The sequence below is a fragment of the Odontesthes bonariensis genome, chromosome 16 (assembly GCF_027942865.1).
Source record: "Odontesthes bonariensis isolate fOdoBon6 chromosome 16, fOdoBon6.hap1, whole genome shotgun sequence".
In the NCBI taxonomy this organism is placed as follows: domain Eukaryota; kingdom Metazoa; phylum Chordata; class Actinopteri; order Atheriniformes; family Atherinopsidae; genus Odontesthes; species Odontesthes bonariensis.
In genome coordinates, this window is record NC_134521.1 from 16,569,155 (window position 1) to 16,593,834 (window position 24,680).

The 24,680-nt window shown below is 41.1% G+C and overlaps 2 protein-coding genes across 3 annotated transcripts; one reads left to right on the forward strand and one right to left on the reverse strand.

The window, feature by feature from the left end:
* Positions 1-3,102: 3,102 nt before the first annotated feature.
* Positions 3,103-16,153, forward strand: rps6kb1a (ribosomal protein S6 kinase b, polypeptide 1a). The gene is made up of 15 exons (XM_075486450.1): positions 3,103-3,356; positions 4,227-4,270; positions 5,099-5,219; positions 6,549-6,617; positions 7,205-7,352; positions 9,853-9,910; positions 10,347-10,447; positions 10,528-10,618; positions 10,708-10,798; positions 10,912-11,019; positions 11,126-11,188; positions 11,305-11,382; positions 12,190-12,297; positions 13,042-13,154; positions 13,656-16,153. The coding sequence occupies exons 1-15, from the start codon at positions 3,285-3,287 to the stop codon at positions 13,912-13,914; spliced, it is 1,524 nt and encodes a 507-aa protein (XP_075342565.1). The 5' UTR covers positions 3,103-3,284; the 3' UTR covers positions 13,915-16,153.
* rnft1 (ring finger protein, transmembrane 1) lies at positions 15,211-20,834 on the reverse strand. 2 transcript variants are annotated; one of them, XM_075486451.1, is made up of 9 exons: positions 20,674-20,834; positions 19,761-20,209; positions 19,602-19,678; positions 19,410-19,510; positions 18,247-18,400; positions 17,995-18,153; positions 17,837-17,902; positions 17,654-17,755; positions 15,211-17,266 (listed from the first exon to the last, which is right to left on the reverse strand). In XM_075486451.1, exons 1-9 carry the CDS (start codon positions 20,697-20,699, stop codon positions 17,132-17,134), a joined length of 1,269 nt encoding a protein of 422 aa, XP_075342566.1. In that variant the 5' UTR covers positions 20,700-20,834; the 3' UTR covers positions 15,211-17,131. The 2 variants fall into 2 exon arrangements, with proteins under 2 accessions (XP_075342566.1, XP_075342567.1); XM_075486452.1 differs by having other exon boundaries at positions 20,596-20,680.
* Positions 20,835-24,680: the final 3,846 nt, after the last annotated feature.

The window sequence follows — 24,680 nt, forward strand, 5'->3', positions numbered from 1 at the left end:
TGGTGTCTTTTCTTCCATTCTCTGGCGGAGAGTGATTTCAGTATCAGTGCAAATTTGCAGGAACATACAGAGAATGATTTTTTTTTATTGCAGTCCCTTTGGTTTCTAGTAGAACTTTGCTTCTATAAAAAGATGGAAATACATCGTTTGGAGACACCAAACATTTCACCAGATCCTGTCGCTAAAATCATTTGGGATTTTTTTTTTTTTTAATGAAATCATTTCCACAAAGGCCTCTTTGACTCTTTGACCAGCGACAGCATTAGTGTGATTATTGTTGCGCAATTCATTCACCTCCCCCTGTCCACCGCTCATCCACTCAGCACATCTGACCTGACATGTATATTACATCATGTTCGAGGGTTACAGGGATTATTTAGCAGATGCAGAGATATGTGGGTCTCAAAGCTCATTTTGCAGCCCGTACTCACCTGTCTGTGACTTGTAAATATTGCTGTCACCTTTTTACTTAATGCTGCTGTTGTAACTGAGCCCTGATCGGATATCTTAGTCACGCTGTAAAGAAATTGTCTCAATTGCAGGCTGCCGTAACACCTGCCACATGAACTATTGGGGCAACTGAGAATCATAAAGCAGTTCCTTATGAAATCGGTATTTATGGTTCACATGAAAACCTCTAGGTTGTGACAGAATACAAGTTGTAAACAACATGCATTCAACAAACAATGTAAAATGACGACGCTGACAGCTTTGAGCCCGGGGTCTTAAATTTATGGCTCTCAGCACTGACAAAGCCCAAACATACGTACGCAAAACAGCTATGCAAAGTGATTTTGAATGAACACAACGCCTAACCTCAAATCCTCACACGGACCCACAAAAAAGCATTGCAACTTTCTACCAGTGTCCACTCTGTTCTTTTGTAAACATAAACAAAACCAAACAAAACCGAGAACACACAGAGACAACAGATTTTGTTACCCAGTGAAGCTGTTTTTGATCATTGTCGACTGAAGTCAAACAAACTATCAGGTGGAACTGAGGCAGCATTTAGGGTAGTGCCACCCCACAGGGGGGCTTTCCTCAGCCCCCAGACAGCATCAACCCTCCACAATAGAAGAAGCTGAGGTCAAAACTGATTTTCTAGCTTCTAAACTGAGACTGAAGTGGGGCTTTCTGTAATTACTGCTCCTTTTACGTCAATACGGTAAAGGTCAACTGTAGTTTAGTTTGTCTGGGGTTTTTTTTTTTTGTAAACAGAAACCTCATATTTTGCTGCAGCAGGACCTCTGCTGACTGCTTTCACACAGGCTGCACTGAAGGAAGGAAGGGGATTGCAAAGGATTAAATTTATTCAATATGCACTGAACAGGCTTTCCTGTTCACCTCGTGGTTATAAGTAACCGAGCTGCAGCCTTCGATTATGAAAACAATCTTTTTATTTGTCCAAATAAAGAACATTTCCCTCCCTAAATAATTCAAAATACATTACAGGTACTGTAAAGTTTGATGATATTTGGGTTTTGCACCATCACAGCTAATCATCTGTTGTTTGATTTGAGTTCATCTTATCTGTGCTGAGTTAACTTGAAAACCTGTTTGCACCAAAAATATGTTTCAGTCCTTATTTCACTTGATTGTTTCGCGACATGGAAACGATATCTTCTAATTCATCAACTTAAAACTTGACACCATATAATTGAAACCCAACCACGGCACAGTATTCTTTAAAAAAACGTAGAATGCCCAAACACTGCAGACTCTACTGCATGTACAGGCAGCAGACTTTTAGACGATGGCTTAACCGCAACATAGGGGTAATAGATATGCTTTTCACTGGTTAATTTAACTTAATTTAACTTTTTCTGTTTTTGTCACACCCCACATCATCCATAAATCATTATTGAAAGCAGGATGGAATTGCTCTTTATGGGTGTTGCTGATTAAATCAGTTTTAATTGGAAGAGGCTTTCTAAAAATCAAGATGAAATTCAACTGAGATTCTCTGAAATGGATAAACATTTCATTTTAAAAGTGCTGTGGAAATGTGTTCAAATCATACTGAGCAGTTTTCCTCTACACTAAAGAATATTACGAGTCATTCTCGACCTGAAACAGAACAAAGCCAAGATGATGATGTCAATGCAACACGAAGACATGGTCAAACTTACTCACTGACTTACTCACAATGCGAGGATACAACGAGCTCTTACTCTGCTTCGTTCTACAGCATCAAGCATCAGTTGGAGGCATGAAAACATATGTATGTACTCTCAATACAGTGTGAAAAGGGAGGCAAAAATGCAGTCTCAGTGACTGATGCATCTAAGCTGTGCTAACAACGATGATCTTCAAATGAAAGCTTTCGCTCTACATTGTATGGTGAGATCTTTTCCTCCGTATCCCCTCTGCTGATGTCTTGTCATTTGTCAATTTCAACTTCTTGGTCAAATTCTACACCACGAGGGGGAGCAACAAACCTTGGTTGTCCACAACAAATTGCAAACAGCTGAATCACCATATGTAGGATTTAGGATTAGACTAAAAGACCCCCAGTAAAGTGTAGCTATGCTGTCAGGCTTCAGGGCAAGTGAAAAATGACCTTCACACCCAGAAAAAGGATTACCTTTTTCTTGCTGCCACCTAGTGGTGGGGAGAATTAGGTTGAGGATTGACTATGTGGGAAATTACAGGAATAAAATCTGATTATAAAAGGGTGGAGCTCAATATCGTGTAGTGTAAAGTCTTTTTTTGCTTTCTTTTCTTTTATACAGCAGACATTTTAAACGTGTGTAAAAAGCACAGAATTATCGTTAAAACGGCTTTTTCCAACTTTGATCAAGTGTCCTACAGTAACACACACACGTACATATAGAAATTGAAATATAATTGTACACATATATATATATATATATATATATGTATATGTATGTATGTATGTATGTATGTGTGTATGTATATATGTAGCCTATGTATGTAAAAAAAAATTCAATTTCTTAAGAAATTAATCGTTTTATTTCCTGACTTGACTTTAAAGGGAATGCTGACCAAATTAAATCCTTATCGTGTAAACATGTGTCCCCTACGTCGCTATACCCACAAGTTGTTTGATGTTTCCAACATTTGTATCCAACCCCAGCAGAGTAGTGCCGTTGGCCGACACTAGAGGCTTATCCCGCTGCTCGGTGCTTGTGTTGTTTTGGTTAGCAGGAGGCTAGCTTCATGCTTTCTGCTGTAGCCGGTTGTAACGGTGATGGCTCTCCCATGAGGTGGGGGAGCGGGGCTGTGTTTTCTGATTAAACTCCAAGTGAAGTGTCGTTGACATGGCCGGGGTTTTCGACATCGATTTGGATCAACCGGATGAGAATGTCTCCGACGATGAACTTGAGGATGGGGTGAGTTTACGTTAACAGCTAAGCTAATGCTGCCGCTGTTAACGAGTTAGCTAGCACCAGAGCTAGCACTTAGCAGCAATGAGGCCTGCGGTGCTAGCGTCAATGACCAGGTGTCCATTATCGGACAAGTCACCGTCCATCCAATTCCCGCGGATTCTGCTTGTGTGCCTTTCATGGGCGACTGCCACCTAATAAAATAAATTTGATTGCGTTTTCTAGATTTGACATGACTGCTGACCACAAACTGAGTTTTATCACCCATCTCCAAATCGAAATGATTTGCCTCTTAGTATATCGTACATCCAGCAGAACAGTTGTCCGATAATGGAAGAATAAATAGTGCAGTGCTGTGCATTTTGCATTGGTATGTCTGTGGGGTGTGCGTTCATGGCCTTGTAACAACGTGTTAGTAACATGAACACAAGCTCAGTTTGACAGCTCCTCTGACATTTATTGTCGGACATTTAGTATAAATGCTATATAAATCAGTTTGCTGTGTTGTCGACTAACAACAACCTGAAACCCGATGAATGCTAGCTAGACTGTGGCCAAAAGCTCTGCACTCTTAGCTAGCTTTAATGTTAACAAGAGGTTAGGAGTTTAAGTTTCTTCTTAGTTCTTTGCCATGTTAGTTCTCAAGTATGCTAAGCTGGATAATGCTACCAAAGTACAAACCATCTGTTTAACTAGCTTGGAAATCTTAGCTCAACCGCTCGTTTAACTTGGGTGGTTAAAACATTTGGCTACAAAACTGACGAGAAGTTCAGCTTAAACAGTTTAAGTGTGTTAAATATATCAAAAATAACTGAGATTTCTTTGTAAATGTAAGTATTTTTTCTCATGTGCTTCCACGTTGTCCTTTGTTTTCAGGCTCAGCTCGGCGAATACATGGACCAATGCAGTAGTTTTGAATTGTGAGTATATGAAGTGCGGAGATTGACTGCATCCCGAACGAGCAACAGTGCCAAACCTTCCCTTTGGATGACCGGGATTTAGTATTTAAAGCTCGCAAATTAATTAGCAATGTTTTGGTAGACCGCTGTTGTTTCTCCGTTTTTCTCCTATTTAGTAGCACCAATTCGGCTCATGTTGTAGAGATGTTGGCGCATCACAAGCCTCCAGAGAAAGAAGCACTAACAGACTAACACCCACTTAGCAGAGCTGAAATCTGGTAACTCGAAGACACAAGAAATAATTCATATTTTTAACAATTAATTTAAACTTCTCAGTGACCCCTTGGAGTTGTGTAGCTAATAAAAATGAGCTCAGGATTCTCATCTCATCCAGAGCTGTTTGATAGATTTAGCTCATGGAAAAATGCGCTTTGTTGTCCTTCATACTGTAAAGTCTAAGGATAAAGGTCCATGTAGGCCGACTAGCTAACCTAACCTACAAGAATTGCTGATGTGGTTTAATGGTGCCCAAGTGTACCGGTGCACTTAATCTCTAATAATCTAGTGACTTAATCTCAGAAAACACAAATCTTTGTTACAAAGCCAAACACTGCATCCCATTAGAGGGCTCTTTGTTTGAAAACCAGTTTAGCACACACCCATCTCACACAGTCAGCTGTTCATTTGAAAATAAAACGTCTGTACCATCCTCGGTTCAACCATTCACCACTGCTATGTTTAGGCTCACGTTCTTCTTGTGACACTCATCTATTACAGTAGTGCTGGAAGTTGTAAATCCAAACGTTGAGTCATTGTTTTGAATGTTTTTCTCCCTCTTTGTTTTGCCAGTAACATGGATGACTGTGAGAAGTTTGAAATCTCGGAGAACAGCGTAAACAAAGGAACGGAGCAGATCAGACCTGAATGCTTTGAGCTGTTGAAAGTTTTGGGGAAAGGTGGCTATGGAAAGGTACCTTTAATCTAAACTCCTTCCACAAATAAGTTCTGCATAATATTTAATAATTTCTGATGTGATAAGATATAATATGACCTCAGTTTTTCATTGTGAAGCCTTTATAGAGGGAACTGTATGAGACCTGTTGGTAATAGATGACTATTTAAGTCAGTGTTGACATGAACTATGACTCCACTTTGTTGAAATATACAAAATTGATAATTATTTCTCAAACTGAGGGAATTACCACTTTGTCATTTGCTATTCTTGGCGTGAGGAAGGCTATTACCAGAAGGTGGGAGAGGTCATTGCAGTGGGCTTCAAATTCCAGTGGGTGGGAAATTTCTTTAACAAAGTTACTGGAAGTGGATTTTTTTTCATGCTGGAAATTTCAGCTCTATTTTACATAGTTGTTTATCAAAAACTCTCTGAACTCCTGCAAATGTTTATCTGTTAGTTAATTCCCTGTACTCCTAGTGTCTAATCTTAAAATCAGTCATCCTTTTAACCATGTTTGTTCCTGTATGTTAGCAGTCTGACTCGGTTAATCTTCCTCTCCTCGTTTCTTTCTGAACCCGACAGTGACATCGCATTTTATTTTGGAAACATGCAGATGCATCTCTTAACTTTTTTTTGAAGTGGTTTCCTATTCTGTAACTTGGGAATTTCTGAGCATTACAAAGTAATAACATTCTTTTTACATTTGTTTTGATATCTTTGTCTGACAGTTTAGATTTTGAAAGCATTTGATGTGCGTAGGTCTTACAAGTGGGCGGCTGAACTGTTTTTTCAAGGGGGAATCTGTCGGGGGAACTGAAAACATTTACTCTAAAAAAATCAGAGCAGTTTGTTTGTTTGTTGCACTTTACTCTGAACAAAAGTAATATTAATTTTCATAAACATCCCATTTATTCCCTGCTTACTTAAATGAACACACATTGTGCAAAACAGCCACTTCTGATTTTCATGTTAAAGTAAAAAATGTATTTTACTATACAGCTAAAGGATTTATGACTTCATTATTTGGGGGGGAAGTATAAAGAAGTGTTATTCTCACTTAAAAAAATTGTTATAAAGTCTTGTGAAGAATAGCAGCCTGTAAAGAGCAGTCAAATCCAAAAACTAGAAAGCACAGATGAAGTTATTTAGAGTAACGATATCAGTTGGAGATGTTATTTACATTTGGGAAGGGCAGAAAAACTCAAATCATATTGAAGGTTGTGTCGTCACTAGTATTGTTGATCATACATCAGCTCGTTCAGCTGTTTAAAAGTCCTTGTGAACCTTGTGGAAAAGCATGGAAAAATGTTTGAATTCTGCATCTTATGGTGTGAATTTTTACAGGTGTTTCAGGTCCGGAAGGTGTCAGGTGCCACCTCTGGGAAGATATTTGCGATGAAGGTTTTGAAGAAGGTGAGTAAATCTGGTGGACTCTCTGACCTCTCCTCACCTATCAACGGTGCCCCCTGGTGTACATTCATGGTAGTGTAATAATGTTATAGAAATGCTGTCTGAGGTCTTTTATCCACATGCGAGCAAAAAGAAGCAGTTTCTCCTTGAACATTTAGTTGAACTACAGACTTTATGCAGATTATCTGTGTATGTTTCAAATAGACACTGAGTGTCTTTTCTATGATCACACTGGTTTATTCAGCTAGGAGGCCACTATGGATATTGCTATGAAGGATGAACTTTCCCAAAGTAGATCCACCAGGCTTTTCCAAGCAGCTCTTTCTGTTCAGCGTTGCGTCCTCTCCGCTGTTTACACAGACCCGATGTCTGTCTTTACTTGGAAAGCCAACTCATATTCCCAGAAGCTTGAGGTTTTGGATAATGACCTTGTTTATTGGCTTAATGAGCCAACTGGAGTTATCATCCTGCCATCCTGAGTCCTACTTTGCCTCTGCAGCTGATGCTGAAGCTTTGACAAAAACTAATGGGATTCAGTTTATTGCATGAATACTTCAACACACTGGCTGTATTATTGTCTCCATCGCCAGGCCATGATTGTGCGTAATGCGAAGGACACAGCGCACACCAAAGCTGAAAGGAACATTTTAGAGGAGGTGAAGCATCCTTTCATCGTGGACCTCATCTATGCCTTCCAGACGGGGGGGAAATTGTACCTCATACTGGAGTATCTGAGTGGTGAGGACAGAAATCACACATAACGCACAGCGCATTTATATTCTTGAATCATCACATAATGTAGTTTAGGGATTTTAATGTGCGTTCTCTTTCTGCACATTTGAGAAGTACGACTCCAACTCAAAAAAAAAGTTGAGCCGCTGTGTAAAATGTAATTTACAACAGAAAGCAGTGATTTGTAAATCTCATACATCAACATTTTATTCACAATAGAACAGAAAAGATAATCAAATGATGTAAGTGAGACATTTTTACCATTTCATGAAACATATTAGCTAATCTTGAATTATCTGGCAGCAGCAGCACATCTCAAAGAAGTTGGAACAGGTCCATGTTTCCCACTGTGTAGCATCCCATCTTCCTTCAACAACAATCTGCTGAGGAAAACCTGTTGTTGGCCCTCTGGGAGAGGAATGTCATCCCATTGTATTTGAAACGTTTTCAGTTGGTGAAAGGTCTGGACTGGGCTGCGTGGTGGTGGGCACCCCTCCCCGACCAGGAACCCTTTTAACTCATTGGCTGCCAGCCATTTTCAGTGCAGAGAGACCCATACTGCCAAGTGTTTTACAGTATTTTGACTGATTTTCCAAGACCCACAGAAAAGTGTGTATTCTGACTATGTACACACCGAAATTACCAAAAGAAAGAGTAGACTCTCTTCTTTCATCAGGAAAAAAAAGTTTGTTTCTACCATTTTCAGTCCTTTAGTAATAGACAGTAGAACATAGGTTGGTTTCACCAAAAACAGCTGTTTTTGACCAAAAAATGGAGAAAACAAGCTTTTTGTGCAAAGAAACCAGTCAAGCAGAACAGTGACTTTGATGCTAACATTTTTTGCTTTAGTGACACCTCAAACATCTGAAAAGTGGTTTCCTTCCATAAAACAGCAAAAACAACACTGAGAAGGTATTTTTATAGCATAGCATTGTCTGAGTCATCAGAACTGTCTGGTGGTGCGCTCCGCTGAGGTGAAATACGCGCATGCCGACGACTCTCTCCGCTTGGCCCGGGTATCTCGTCGGTGGATAGTAGTGGTACACTACTTCTGCTGCACAGAAGGCTCTGTTCGAGCGTTAGCTGCCTAAATTTTTTGTTTTGTCTCGCCGGCGACATTTTCTCCTTCTCCGATCTTGGCAATTATAGTTTACAAACATTTTGATTAGTCTCATTGACTTCAAAGCCGCTTCAGTCTTCTTCTACAATCTATGTGATCTTTACTCATCTCCCATCCAAAGTGGCACTGCTGCCACTTTGCGGGTAATTTTGCCAGTATGTTCTCTGTTTAGTGTTTACAAGCCTAAGATTTAGTGACAAACTCCGCTAGATTGTTCCCCAGCCCGCTCCGTTAAAAAACGCAATTGACGTCTATAGATGTCTTTGGCAGTCAACGGTTGTATTTAAATTGACGTCTATAGACGTCAATGGCAGCCAATGAGTTAATGTGGGGTACATTACGAGGGTTCCTGGTCTTGGCCTTTCTGTGTGGGGTTTGCATGTTCTCCCCGTCTATGTGTGGGTACTCCGGCTTCCTGCCTCTGTCCAAAAAACATGCATTTCAGGTTAACTGCTGATTGTAAATTGACCCTGCCTCTTGCCCAATGGCAACTAGGATAGGCTCTAGGTGCCGTGAGACCCTGAATTAAGTGGGTATAGAAAATGGAAAGGTCTGGACAGCAGACAGACAGGACAACCCAGCATCTGGACTCTTTTACTATGAAGCCATGCAGCTGGAATAGATGCAGTATGTGGTTTAACATGGTCTTGCTGAAATATAGAAATGTCCCTGAAAAAGACATCATCAGGATTGGAGCATATGCTGCTCTAAAACCTGTTTATATGCAGGCTTTTGAACTGAGCACTGATAACAAGCTGGTCCCTATCCCCTTTAGTCTCGAGGGAACCGTTTCCACGATTTCCAAGAAAATTTAAATTAGTTTTGACTAATCTGATCTCAAAACAGTTTTCCACTTTGGCTCAGTCCATTTAAAATAGCTTTACAGCAAAGGAGACAGCAGCGTCTGTGGATCATGTTCACATGTGGCTTCTTCTCTGCATGGCAGAGCTTTAACCTGCATTTGTGGATGGCACCATGAGCTGCGCTCACAGACAATGATTCCTGGAAGTGGATGATATCCGACTGCTGAACCTCCTTCCATTTATATTTCTTATCACATGACTGACCTGTTGCTAGTTAACCTAATTAGTTGTTCATTCAGCTGTTTCTTACTTTTCCAGCCTTTTATTGACCCCATTTCAACTTTTTTCTGACCTGTTGCTGCCATTAAATTGAAGACGATTGAATATTTTTCATGAAATAGTAAAACTTGTCAACGTTTTATATGTTTTCTGTGTTCTGTTGTGAATGAGATATTGGATTGTGAGATTTGGGAAACGTCAATAAAAACAGAATGCAGCCATTCTGTTTTTATTGACGTTTTACACAGCGTCCCAACTTTTTTTTTGGAATTGGAATTGTAACTTTTGTGTGTCATGATTGCAGGTGGGGAGCTGTTCATGCAGCTGGAGAGGGAGGGCATTTTCATGGAAGACACAGCGTGGTGAGTTAGCTTCTCGCTCGTAAAGAACCAGAACCATCTGCACAGAGATAACTTTAGAGTTTGAAACTCTTGTTCACATGTTCTTTTGCGGGGCTTAAAGTGATCACTGTTGAATATACAAGCGAGATGAATATAAAGGGAAGAGAGAGGGTTTGTAAATTACTCACGTCAGTTTGACTTCTTTTAGCCAACTTTTTTTGCTCACACTTTGAACACATTTTTATGGTCTCAATATAGTTTCCCTGGCATCAGAGGCAGAGCTTTTTGCTTTATGTCCTCACAACCAGACATCAGATTCTTATATTGTGTGACATTTTACTTTATTGTTCACCAACATATTTTTAGGAAGTGTTTATTGTGCACACAGTATCATAGCTGCCATCACTTTGAGGAACATTGTGTTTGACACCTTGAGTATTCTCTTTTCTGTGCACAGTTTCTATCTGGCTGAAATCTCTATGGCGCTGGGTCATCTCCACCAGAAGGGCATCATCTACCGAGACTTGAAGCCTGAGAACATCATGCTCAGCAACACCGGTACATAAAGCTTAAAGAGTACCATGCAATAGGGAGATTGGACAGTCACACATTTCATGTAACTTGCATCTACATTTCAGGACATGTGAAGCTGACAGACTTTGGTTTGTGCAAAGAGTCCATCCATGACGGAACAGTCACCCACACTTTCTGTGGAACCATCGAATACATGTATGGCACACAAAAGACATCTTCATATTCAGATGTATTGGGTGTGATGTGTCCGCTGCATCACCGTGTCCTTCGTCCTCCTTCCTCAGGGCCCCAGAGATCCTAATGAGGAGCGGACACAATCGCGCTGTGGACTGGTGGAGCCTGGGAGCGCTCATGTACGACATGCTGACGGGAGCAGTAAGTGCATGGCCAATGGTCAATCGTGTTGTCACATTGTTAATGCAAGAGAGCACTGAAGGAGGCATTGCTTGGAGCTGGATCTTTGTTTTTGACCTGCTTCTTTCTCTTAGCCTCCATTCACTGGTGAAAACCGTAAAAAGACGATTGACAAAATCTTGAAATGCAAACTCAGCCTTCCACCTTACCTCACACAAGAAGCCAGGGACCTCCTAAAAAAGGTGAGCTGATTAAAACCTTTTGTTTCACTGGCCTTTATTGAAACATCTGGAAAGGTAGAAGGATATTCTCATAAATAACGTTTTTTTTTTGTTTGTTTGTTTTCAGCTGCTGAAACGAAGTGCCTCAACGCGACTCGGGGCTGGACCAGGAGATTCTGCTGAGGTCCAGGTGGGTAAACACTCTGGTTCGGGATGTAATACAATATCTGGAAATGAAAACCTTTGAGGATCTGCTGATGTTTATGGAATATAAAAAGCTTGATGCCATGTGATTTGCTCTTCCAGGCCCACCCATTCTTCCGGCATATAAACTGGGACGACCTTCTTGCTCGCAAAGTCGAGCCTCCATTCAAACCATTTCTGGTGAGTTTGGCTTCTTTGTGGCAACTTGCAGATCAACTGTTTCCACGAGCAACACTGGCTCCTCCCCCCTGGCATCACTTAACTAGACATTCATTGCAACACATTCAATTTTTTTCAGTCTTAGTTTTACTAATAGACATCTTTAAAGGAAAATGTCACATTGAATTCGTGATTGAAGAAGAAATTCAAATGAAATCGCTGCATGTATACGATCAACTGGACTCGAATGGGACTAGGTGCTCCACACATGCTCCTAAGTTCCATCTTTTTGATTAATTTAGTTAAAACAATAAAGCCTAAGTGTACACTAATACAGCTGAATTCCTAATAGATATGCTCTCATTCACATATTTTTCTGTTTCTTTTGTCAGACGGCTAAACGTGTCAGCAATCAGCTCATTAAGACTGCTTAAAGCTTAAAGCTAAGGCCTACCGTCATCTGAGAAAACCACCATTCAAGTAACTTAAAGACAACGTCTGTGCCATGAATTCAGCCATACTTGCAGGCCAAGAAAGTTAAAAGCAGAAAAACTTGAGCGTTTTATCCGAAAATAACTTGATTCCTGTCCCGTAGACGTACAGTGAGACCAGGGCAGTGGGCCAATTAAATGGCAGAGTGGAGCTGTAACCGTTGCTCTACTCAACTAAGGATGCAATCGTACTGCCTGACAAACAGACACAGGCATTAGTTTTAGTTTTTGCTCCCGCCTGGCGTTTCACATGATGTCAAACTGCTCCTAATGGTCCCAGCCTGGCGCGGTCCCTGTCCCTGTACGGTAATTAAGTGACTCATTTCTTTTTTGACAGCAATCGGCTGATGATGTCAGCCAGTTTGACTCCAAGTTCACCAGCCAGACTCCAGTAGACAGCCCTGATGACTCCACGCTCAGCGAAAGTGCTAATCAAGTCTTTCTGGTGGGTATCTCTGGGTATCGCTCTCTGGTGATGACATCTGCACTATCATCAGTGTGGACCGTATGTGACGGTTTGTGTCTTCCAGTGAGCCTTCCCAATAAGAATATGCATATTATTAGGTGCAATTAGCAGAAGAGATGTGAAATTCTTTTTAGTTAGCTGGAAGAAGAAAGAATTGGCACCAATTGATCTCAGTTGGGAAATTACTCGGATATAGGAGATTATTCTGATTCAAAGGATGAAAGACGATGTGTTTGCTTTAGTGTAGCCATGTGGAGCTCTTGTTAATTAATATTTCAGGATCTTGTTGGCAAGTTTCAGAGTGCATCCATCTTGAACGAAGTAAGTGAGTGTATATGATAAATGAAGAAGATTGTCGTTCTCGTGAAAATCTAGTTTCACTGCAGAATTGGAAGTCTTGAAGGTGATGTTGCTGAATTTTTTATTTTTTTAGTCTTTATATAACCTAAAAAACAAAGGCCAGCTCAAGACAATTTGCCTGTTTCTTTTTCAACAAGTTGGCCTTACGAGAATCAGTTAATGCATCCCATCTGTTTTACTCCTGCTGGCTTTTCCTGGAAGCTTCACTCACTGTTCCACCACATTGCATGATATGGTTTACTTGGTGTTTCATTGCTCATCATCAGCTGTGGGTTGTTTTTGGAAAGATGGCCTTTGAAGAGGTGGACTTGGATCTCAATGTTTTGTTGTTGTTTTTTTTTTTGTCCCCCACTTTATCCCCAGGGTTTCACATACGTAGCTCCATCTGTGCTTGAAAATGTTAAAGAGAAGTTCTCCTTTGAGCCAAAGCTCCGCTCACCACGGAAGTTTCCTGGAAGCCCAAGAACACCTGTGAGGTAACAGCATGTTTTTTTCTTATCTTTAGATATGTTGAATCACGTTGGTCATCAGCAAACCTTTCCAAAACAAGTCTCCCCCTCTTCGATGACTCATTTGCTGACCTTGTAAATTTAGCCTGCGTAGCCCACATGAATCTATTGTCAGTGGGAAAAGTGTAACTTTTCTTTCCAGTGGTGCAACAGCTGTATGCTGTCAGTATGGGAGAAATAAGCAGTGGCCAGTTGTGGAAATTGTGAGGGGAAATAGAGAGGAGGTGTCTTGCTTGTCAGGCAGATGATGGGAAAGTCATGGAGGTTTTACAGTTATTGTTTTTAACAGCAGTCATCACTCATCAAGTTAAAGATCTGTGAAACATTTGACTGCTTCTGTGACCTAATTTGTCTTTTATTTTATGTAAAGCACTTTGAATTGTTTGTACATGAAATGTGCTATATAAATAAATTTGATTTGATTTGATTCAAGACCCTGAGGTATAATACGAGTACCTTTTCTTTTAGTCCATTGAAGTTTGCAGGAGGGGACTGCTGGCCCCGGGGACCCTTACTGACTGGCGGCCCATCCCTGCCTTCCCACGGCAGCTTTGTGGACCAACCCATGGACGTGTCGGAGCAAATGGACACGAGCAGCAGTGGCACCTCCGAGGTATCTGCTCCACTTCCCATCAGGCACCCTTCAGGCGTCAATGCAGGGCCCTACAAAAAGCAAGCCTACCCCATGAACTCCAAGCGGCCTGAGCACCTGCGAATGAACCTATGACGCTTGGCTTGCACATGAACTTTAGCTGTCTTTTAATTTCTCCTCCCGTTCCTTTTTACTATTATCTTTTTGAGACTTGTAGTTTTTTTTTGACTGACACTGTCAACGCTGATCACCAGCTCTTCCAGTAGCGCCTTCCCCTCCTTGGCCTCCCCAGTTCTCTTTACTCAGCCTAGCTTTTTCAGCCTGATGTGGACTGTCTGCTGATTTCTTCTTCTGGCTGAGGTGGCTTTGGTGTACTTATCTGACATTATCATATGATTCACTGGTGCTCCTTAATTGTCAAGTCTGCGCTGTGTTACCTGTTCCAACTGGTTACCTGAGAGAAGACAGAAACATCCAGAAATCTACTGCATTTGGTACTGGATCCAAATTAAAGTCAGCATGGAGAAAGACCTCCCATAAAGGATTTTATTTGCTGTAAATAAAATCCCATCTGGGAGCTCGTTGGTCTGCAGATCCATCTGTTCTGTGATGAGAACTTTTCAGGCCACGCTTTCAGTAGGTAGGAGTTATTGGACAGCATTTTCACATCGAGCGCCGCATCGCATTGCCTTTGTCATGGCAGCATGGGTCAGGAGGAGTTGGAGGAGCACAACGAATGGGAAAAGCATCTATAAAAAGACGAGTGAAAATTTCAGCCGAGGCCGTCACCTCCACCACAACCATGACCAAATACTGGCACTGCTTCACTTGTATGACTGGAATGTTTGCTGTAGGACCTTTGTCCAGAAGCACTGCTCAGTTTCTTTGTTTTGAATGTAAACACTCCAGAAGCCTTTTTTTTGTGTCGCTTAAATCTCCTGTGCTTATGTTACTCCTGCAGTCTCATTGCCACTGGTTTGGCTTGAGACCAGCATACTTGATGACCCAAAGTACTCTGACTGGTATCACTGCCTTTTACTGATTCCGGCTGTGTTCATGTCTTTGGTGCTCTGGGTATTGTTTTTGGGCAGCAACACGCCTCTCAGTGTTGGTTTTGGGATAAACCTGAAGTTACGTTAGTGGACCATCCACGGAACCCTGTCCGAGTTGAGATGTTTGAGTTGTTTGTGATGTGGTGCTCTGATATGAGAGTCCCCGACGCCTCATGTAAAAACCGTTGGATACATATTCCCATAGTGTTACTGGAAAACAGATATCGGGGAATTGTCTTTTGTTTAAATCCAAATACTTGGAGAATACTGACTAGGCCAAACTCACTGTTTCACTGAGCTAAATGTTTTGTTTTTGGTCGAGTTGGAAACAACTGAGACGAGTCACTGATTTATCAAAGAATTTCAGTTTATTCCTGTCTTCTTTTTTTTTTTTTTTTCACACTTTGTTTTTATACAAAGTTAAACATTGCAGATGTTTTTTTCCCCTCCTTTTTAAATCGTTGAGGCTCGTTTCAGCAGGAGGTCGTAATAACGGATCAGTGTCAGGCTGAACTGACTTTCTTCTTCTGCCATTCCAAAACTACTAAATCCAAGAGCAGTCACGTCACTTTGATTTACTTAGTTTATTTATTTCAAGTGCCATTGTGCTTCCGCTGCATTATGCACACTATGCAAACTATGTATTTATTATGAGGATAAGGCAGCAGAATGTGTGATTTCAGTTCTTTTGTCAGTAATCATGTATAGTTTGATTTTTATTTCCACACAACACACAACCTCAAACGCAGCATTTTTAATTTAAAATTGGCTTATACGTCTTACAGTATTTATTTTGTGCCATATCACATTCAAACGAGATATTCCTAACGACATTTTGATATTTAAGACTTTTCTTACTCAAAACATTTTCCTCTTTTTTGGTTTGTTTTGCAGTGCTTGAAGCGAGGATGGCATATTGTATAGAAGAAACTAAAACTAACTGGGAGTGGCATTGTGCCTTTGGTTACCGTGTACATTTTGTATGTACAGTTAGCTGTAAATTCTAAAAGTGTGTGCGTGGAATAGGCTGAGATTTATTCCAAACTTTCACTTTCGGTTAACTCTCTCTTGTATCTTTGCTTTACCGATTCACTATGACGTGGTTAAGAGTTGGTAAACGGATACATTTTACTTCTGTTCAGACATGCTTGAGGTTGTCCTTCCACGATGAGATGTTTGAGAATAACCATCTTATTCAGTTCACTTCATCACAGGTGGGCATTGAACAGGATTTTTTTTTAGCATTCCTCATTTGAAGAGGCAGGTCTGAGAATGACATGTATCATGTACATAATGGAATCAAAATAAATACATGGAATTCATTGATGTTTCTTCACCACAGCAGAGAGCAACAGAGTGCTGAAGCTTTCGCTTTATTTCACCTCTTTGCTGTTCTGCATTGAAATGCTCCCAGTTTGCAACATAAAGCAACAAGTCAGAACTCTACAGTCGTTCAAATGTAGCTCTTTATTTAGATAGTTTATGGCTAAAAATAAAAGTGAAATGTTTTTTTTCCATACATAAAATAGATCCCGATCTTTGGTTTATTACGAAAACAGTAAAGTCACCCCCTTTAGAAAAATAATTTATGTGTAAATCAATATCACAAGTTGCATCCTTTTCATCATACATAAAGAATAATATTTTTTTTTTTAAAGAGCTGGAAGCAAAATGCAAACCCATCCCATCACACGGGATACGTTACTGTGTACTGGACATCCCAAGAGCCTTTGCAGTGCGTCAGCCCTCCAATCACATTTCTTTTATTCAAGCTGAACAACTGGTTTGAATTGAAACTTTACAAGCATTCAGAAGCACTTTTACGCATTTATACTTTAAAGTAATCAAACGCTGGATAAGTCAGGGTTCTTGTGATGTGTTTGTTCAAGTGTATGAAAAAGGAAAGGTCTGTTTAAAATACTTTTTTTAAATATATATATATATATAATTCTCTTATGCTTCCATATTTACAGGAAGAAGGAAAACGTATATTAAAACAAAAACAACACTAAAACAAAAACAACACTAAAAGGAAATAACTTTAAATGGGGAAAATCCCCCAAAAAATACGTAAAAATAAATTTTCAGTTGGATGTGCGGATGTACCGGCAAAGAAGTAAAAAAACAAACAAAAAAAAAAACAAGCTCACTGTGCAAGGTCCTTTCTGACCTGGACCCACAGAGAGCTGAGCCCTTATTGGATGACTTAAACAGTGTGTCACGACATTACCCGTCAGTGAGGTTTGAAAAACCATGTTACACACGAGCTAATACCAATGGCCCACACCCAGGATTCTTCATCAATAAATCTGCAGGTGGGGAGATGTGGCTCCGTCCCTCCACTTGTAGACCTTCTCTGTGATCACTGTGCGGCAGAGGGGGCAGCTCTTCTCCCGGTTAAACCACAGAGCGATGCACTCGTCACAGAATATATGCTGCACGGCACAAAGGCAAAAACATGTCAGCGTGTCCTGCACTCGTACTTTTGCTTAGCTGACTCAAGAAGATGAAGGTTCAGTTAAGATGGAGAGTAAGCCTGGATCATAATTGCAGGAACGACCAACAAAGAGTGGTAAAGAAGTTTTAGAAAGCTGTTTCTTTGAAGTAATACTTCTGTACATGCGGAGAGAACCACAGTAAATCAACAGATATACGTTCTAAAAGAATGTTAAGGCCCAGTTACTCTGTGAATCATTGAGAAATAACATGTATCCGTAGGGAAAACCAATAACAGACAACAGAAAAGAGAGACAAGACGTCAAAGTGGACCACGATCCATCATCTCAGAGCTCTTACAGCCTTGTGCACACGTGTGGTTTTACCTGACAGAGTAAAGTCCGAGGCTCCCTGTACTGTCCCTGGCAGATGGGACACACATCCCCAGCTTCACTGCACTGACCCCTTGTTGCAGCTGTGCCTGTATGCTGAAAAAATAAAAACAAATACACTTCAACAACACTCCTCAACCATCTGAACAATTTCTGATGAAATAGTCAACCACTGACCTCGCCAGCTAGAAACATCCTCACAGTTTTCAGTAGAGACGTCCACTGGCTGTACAATCCTAAAAGCTGAAAGGAAAACACTTTATATTTTAACCGTCACGATGGAAGGAGGTTTTATACATTTTTACTGAAACTGTTGCCAGTTTGTAGGATCACACCTTTAATATGAGGTAGAGCAAAGCCAGCAGGACGCCCACTGTGAGTGCAGTGGCGCCGTCAGTCTCCTGGTAGGTGACCAGGTAGCGGAACCACAATGGAACGGGCGCTGTAGCCTGGTGCACTTGACCCAGTTCCTCAGTCAACATCAGCCACCGCCCCTGATTACGTAAACAAGCTCAAGAATACAACCAGTACACAGCGGTATATTTGCTATTCTTGATCAACAATCTGAAGGAGTCTGTCAGTCATACCTGGGTTCTGTAGTTTACCAGGCAGGAGGGCAGCAGCAGGATAAGGCACTTAATACCCATAAAGGAGAACTTTATTATGAAGTTGGTGATGCCAACTACCCAAAGAATCTCCCAGAAACCCAGCGGCTCGATGGTTGGACTGAGGAAGATGAGGCTAAGGGGGAAGGGGAGTGCTCAGGTTACCTTAAATGATCATCATCTTCCTAACGTTTGAGCTGCATTTCTGGTTTAGCTGTTTACTTTCATAGTTTAAAAAAAAAAAAAAAAAAGTCAAGCTAAATTTCAGTGATCTCACAATAGAGTTAAGATGCCAAAACGCATTAAAAGGACACAAACTGAATTAACAGTTTAAGAAGGCATGTGATGAAAAAACACCCGTGAAGACTTTGTAACTTAATTCTTGAATCTGCTAATTAAATAGTGTCAGCCGGTTCTTACTCATTTTCCAATTCAAAATTACGTACTTTTCCAGATTTGTCAGTTAGTTTTACAGGTCATATTTGATTTATTAAGGATTTATCAAAAAATCCTCAAAAATCTAAACTCTGGCTCTGCATGCCGTTAAATCTTTGCCAAACAATTTTAATTCGAGGCACCTTAGCTCATACAAATCAATGAAAATCTGAATAAATGCACATCTTTTTTTTCCCCTCAGATCCCAACGCTCAAACAGTGAACAACAGAAAAGCAACAACATCGCTGCCCAATAGAGGAAATGAATGTCTAAATACATTCAATAAACAATCTTTTATAAGAATCACTTATCAGCAATAAAGAAAACACATACTTATAGCGTCTGTTCAGCCTCTCTTAGTCACGGTATTGGGAAATGTAAAGTTAAGGCATCTATTAAGCCTTCCAAAGACACTTCAGCAAATAGCAGTCCAAAGCTACACCTCACAGTAAGGGAGCAACCTGTTCTTCCACCTGAGACTCAGCCTTCAACCTTATGGGTGTGCCTATTCTCTGGGTTCTCAGTCAGTCACTTAATACGTGTAGTCTTACAATATGGATATAAACTATGTGAAAAGGACCCTGCTTCTTTGATTAATTAATTTTCTGAAATTCTGAATTTTGTCCTTTACTTTTAAATACTGAGAAGGAACCCCCGATTCCAAAAACAGGCAAGAAAATGAATATGAAGACAAGTGAGTCGTCCTTACCAGTGGTAAAGTGTCTCAGTGAAAAAGGTGTAGTAAAGGAGGAGGGTGGAAGAGCTCAGGAAGAGAAGCAGCCACATGCACTGCAGCTTCGAGTGACGATCCTGAGGGTGCACACAGGCAAAAATCCCATTTTATCAGCAATGTTCACGAACGCATCAGAACTCAAGAGTGGCCTCTGAGTTCCTAACTTACCTGAAGGAAGACTTGGGTTTGAATGTTTTTATTCACATATAAAAAAGTTGTGAAGAGGCCAACCCCAACAGCTAAACCTGGAAAACGAAGAGAAGGATTATGACAAACTTGTTCTGTGTTCAGTATGGCGATAATGGTGTTAGTGTGACTCATCCGCACCTAGAGCATGTTGGATGACCAGTTTAGCACACAGTATGATAAGGAAAGGAAGACTCTTCTGGAGCCAACGGAACAGACAACGAAGCTCCGACAGGGAGGTGCTGGGTTCTCCAGAGTCCAAGTCAGAGTCCGGTGAGTCAAGCTCAGGCTCTGAATTGGAGTGGTGCTGCACCCTATTATGTCCATGGGAATGGGAGTGGCTGTGGGAGTGGATCCTGGATCTCCTGGACGATGCGCCTCCACTTGACTCCCCAGGGCCTCCGGTCATGGACACCCGAACCTCACTGCTCTCAGGACCACCGGCGGCTGCGGCGGCTGGTGCCCTGGTGAGGGGCTCTGGTTGCAGAGTTAGGGACAAACCATTTCCTGCATGAGCACCCCGCTCACTTGAATCTGGCTGCATTGCAGTTCGATAATCCCTCAGTTTCAGTGCACTTCTGGAATCACTCCTGTGGAAACACATGTATAAACTTTGGTTAGCAGGTTAAAAAAAAACAGGGCATTTCCAGCTTGTTAATCATTCTCAAATTAATAAACATGTATTATTCGGTTTAAAGTCGTTGTTTTTATCTATTAGATTTGGCTTAAATATATGGGGCCACCTTGCTGACAGTCTACTGTGAGAGTTTCGAAACCAGACACTTGTTTGGTTAGCTTAGGTTTTATCGAAATCTCGACCAGTAGTCATAAACTAAACTAAAATGGCATTTCCTCAAACCATTTAGTTTATCTAGTTATGCCGATTAACTTTAACTTTCGGTTAAATCAGGTGCCTCCAGGCAATAGACCCACAAGTAGCTGCATAGTGACAGAGACGGATAAACAGACAGCTGACCGTTTCCTGCGCGGAGCTAGCCGTTAGCTTTAGCCGTCAACAGATGTTTTCTATTAGTCTCCACTGGCTCCAGCTCACCTATCATTCTGCACCCGGAGTTTCATGGTAATTTCCTGGTCCCCATTGAGTACAAACCCAAGTCGCCAAAACGAAACGAAAGCTTAAGTAAACCTAAAAACAAAACTAAGCTGTTAGCACCGAAACTAAGCCCTACAAGACATTTTGACGTTAGAGCTAGCTTCTTCTGTTTTTTTTAACGGCGTATCGGGTGTAAAATCACCAGTTACCCCCATCTACTGGAGGATTTCGTTACTGCTCTCATGGAAATCGAGTAACAGTACCCCTGTCAAAAATTATGTAGTGGAATCGCCACACTTTGGAGGATGTTCATTCAGGTTTTTTTTTTTTGTAACTTGTTAGCATAAGAAAAACTGTTATTACTGAACAAAATGTTTGTTTGTTTGTTTGTTTGTTTGTTTTTTGCAATTTTTAGATCAGGTAGAGTAAATTAATATGGAATCACTTTATTATTAGTAAAATATTAAGGAATAACCACGTTTATATTTCTTGATATAGTCTAAATATGCAAATGAGGTCTCAGTTACATGGAGTGCTTACAGAAGTTAACGAGCTATTGCATATGGCTGATTGGCAAGAAACATAGCCCAACAAGAGAGCTGTCGGTGGAAACAATGGAAAGGATTATGAATTTCCCTCCTGAAGGTAGTAATACAGTTCAAATGTGGCAAAAGATGTTGGCTGTTCTTAGTCAGCTGTGTCTTAAATTTACAACCAAAAATGTACAAACAAAATGGGACGGTTTAAAAAGGGAAACGTACAGGTCGACCAAGGAAGACGCTGAATTGTCAGGACAGAAAAGTCAAAAGCAATATGCACGAAAATAGAACATTTGGGGATTCAAGAAAGCTGATTCTCCTGCAAAGCTGATCTGTCGGCTGTTATACAAGAAAGTTGGAACCTGACTGATGAAGAATATTGTTTTTACATTGGTGAAGTTCTCGAGGAATTCTCGCTGGCATAAAAACTATCCAATGTGTAAAAAACGACTCACTTTTTTACTTCATCTGAGGAAGAACAATGCAACAAATCACCACACTTTATTAAATTTTTAGGTGTGTTTTACGAAGCCAAAATGCAAAGCTATTACACAAAAAAATATTATTTTTTTTGTCATATATCTGTTTTATTTTTTATTTTTCTTTAAAAAATCCGAATGGACAGGGCCCATCGCAGCGGGCCACAGACGAGGCTTGCGGGGGCGATGGGACCACGAGCAGTTCTGGTTCGGCTGCATTACTACACTGACGCACAGAAGATTCTTCGGGCTGCCAGGGTAAAAGGCACGGTGGTCACCGCGGCAGGTCATTCAATCAAGATTTCTCCGCTGCAGTGGCAAAGAAGAGACAGTCAGCCGGTGCACGCAGAGCGCTCCGAGATGCAGGGATCAAATATGCCTTCCTATATCCCGCCACTGTCAAGATCTTCAATTCTGATGGAACCAGTCTCACTCTCAAGACTACGAAGGAAGTGAATGACTTTGTGATGAGGCTGCCTGGAGCCAAGTAATTGGGACTGCAACGACCTTAAACGACCTTATGTAACATTTCTACCTTAAAATAACAGCTTGAAAAAAAAATGTGCAGCTAGAATGAGTTTTAATATTATGATTGGCCTGTCTCCTATGCCCTTCGGGGGTCTGAGTTGGAAAAACTGCGCTATGTAACTTTGCTCGACCGGCCCAGGAGCTGAGCGGAAGTACTTTGACTTGCTTTCTGGCACACCTACCGCAAAAACAAATAGACCCCTCTCACGCTCCCAGGTATTGATCCATCCCACGTGACGTCACAACAATAGCGTCAGCCATTTTGGACGTGAAAACGAGTAGTCTACCACAGCCAACAACGGAGGAGCGAGGAACATTCAAAGGAAAATATCGATTCGATCAGTAAGGTTTACATCATGCCGGCATATTGTTGCGCGCCTGGGTGTACCAACAGTCAGCAGACGAGGAAAGATTTGTCTTTTTACCGGATCCCCACTGACCTTGAGAGACGGACAAGATGGATCGCGGCGATCAACAGGAAAGACTGGCAACCTTCAGTATACCAGCGGTTGTGTAGTGACCACTTTGTTGGAGGTAAGTGTCGAATAAAGATATCATGCAAAGGCTTTACATTGCTTATACATTTACCTCGCAAGGCTTTACATTGCATGGCGGCCAGTGTGTTTAACCAAATAGGTTAAAACAACCCACTAACACCGTTGTTTCTGTAGTAGCCAACACCATTAGCTAAGGACTAGCTAACCTTGCGTTCCTTTGTTTGCCCTTTGTTTGCCCTTGTTGTGTATGTGAGGGCATATCAGGCGTAATGCCCCACAAATAAATGTTGTAAACAAGAGGAACATTTTTCTTTTCAATCCCCTCAGTTTCCTGTAACAATGGTTGGAGAAAATAATGAAAATCAACGAGGGCAGTGTGGTGGCCGGCTGTCTGGCTACTTTTACATAGCGCTAGCGCATCAGTAAACACACTGGCCACTCGACGTGTTTCACGTCTTAACAATGGATACTTAAACTTTTTAAGTACTATTGTTGCAGTCAGGTAGGACCTAGATGTGCGCAAAAAAACGACCGGGTCTGTGCCATAAACTGCTATGTCTGTATGGCGTTGCTAATGTGTTGATGTTGTCATTGCAGGCAAGAAAAGCAACAACCCCTTATATCCGGACTACGTGCCCAGTGTGTTCCAGTACATGACGCCTCATCAAAAACGACGGGCAAAAACCAGCTTAGGGAAGTTTAACCAACGTCAGCATCTCAAGAGGAAAAAACGCGAGGCAGAGGGCAAGATCGCCGCTGCTCATTCCCTGCTGGAACTGTCCTACTGTGACAACGAACAGGGGAACCTGGATTTTGATGCTGATGATGATGTAGCTCACTGTAGTGCGTGTTGCCAAACAGATCTCACTATGGCTGACATTGCTGCTTTGGAGATGGAGTGTCAAAATCTACGGGTTGACAACATGGACTTGAAGTCAAAGCTGGTTTCCTGTGATCTGCTGTCCGAAGAATCTCTTCAGAGCAATGACGAGAAAGTGAGATGTTTGACTGGTTTGCCGAGTTTTACGCTTCTACTGTCCGTGTTAAGTCTTGTCCGTTTGCACGTGAAAGATACCCTGACCATGACATGTTTTCAGCAAGTGTTGTTAACCTGTATGCGATTGCGTATGAATCTGACAAAGCAGTTCCTAGGCTATCTGTTTAATGTGAGTAGTTCAACAGTTTCACGAGTGGTTGAAAATGTACTTTCCATCATGGATGAAAACATGGTCCCTAAGTGTGTGATTTGGCCTGAAAGAGAAGATGTAAAGACATCACTACCTATGTGTTTCAGGAAACATTTTCCTGACTGCATCAGTGTGATTGATTGTTTTGAAATCTTTACAGAAACACCTTCAGACATGAGAGCAAAATATCAAACATACTCAAAGTATAAATCTCATAACACAATGAAATACTTGATAGGAATTACTCCACAGGGTGTGATCTCATTCATTTCGAGGGGATATGGAGGAAGAACAACAGATCCCCATATTACAGAAAACAGTGGCTTTTTAGATAATTTACTACCTGGTGACGTTATCTTAGCAGACAGAGGTTTTACAATTGGAGAACAAGTGGGCCTTTATTGTGCCAAAGTAGTAGTTCCTGCATTCACCAGAGGTAAAAAGCAGCTGAGTCCTGTGGAGTTGGAGGATACTCGGAAGTTAGCCTCTGTGCGCATTCACGTGGAACGAGTGATTGGGTTTGCAAGGTCAAAATATACAGTGCTGCAGGGTCCTGTACCAATATCGCTACTGTACAACACTGATGATGATGCTTTGTTTACTACTCTTGACAAAATGGTACGGGTTGCCTGTGCTCTGACTAACATCTGTCCTTCTGTAATTCCTTTTGACTAGATCATTATCTGAGATCCTCCCTGTAAATATTGTCACACTCTGTAAAAATGTACATTTCTGTAAATGAGTGACATGACTTTTTCAATCCAATCTTCTCTTATC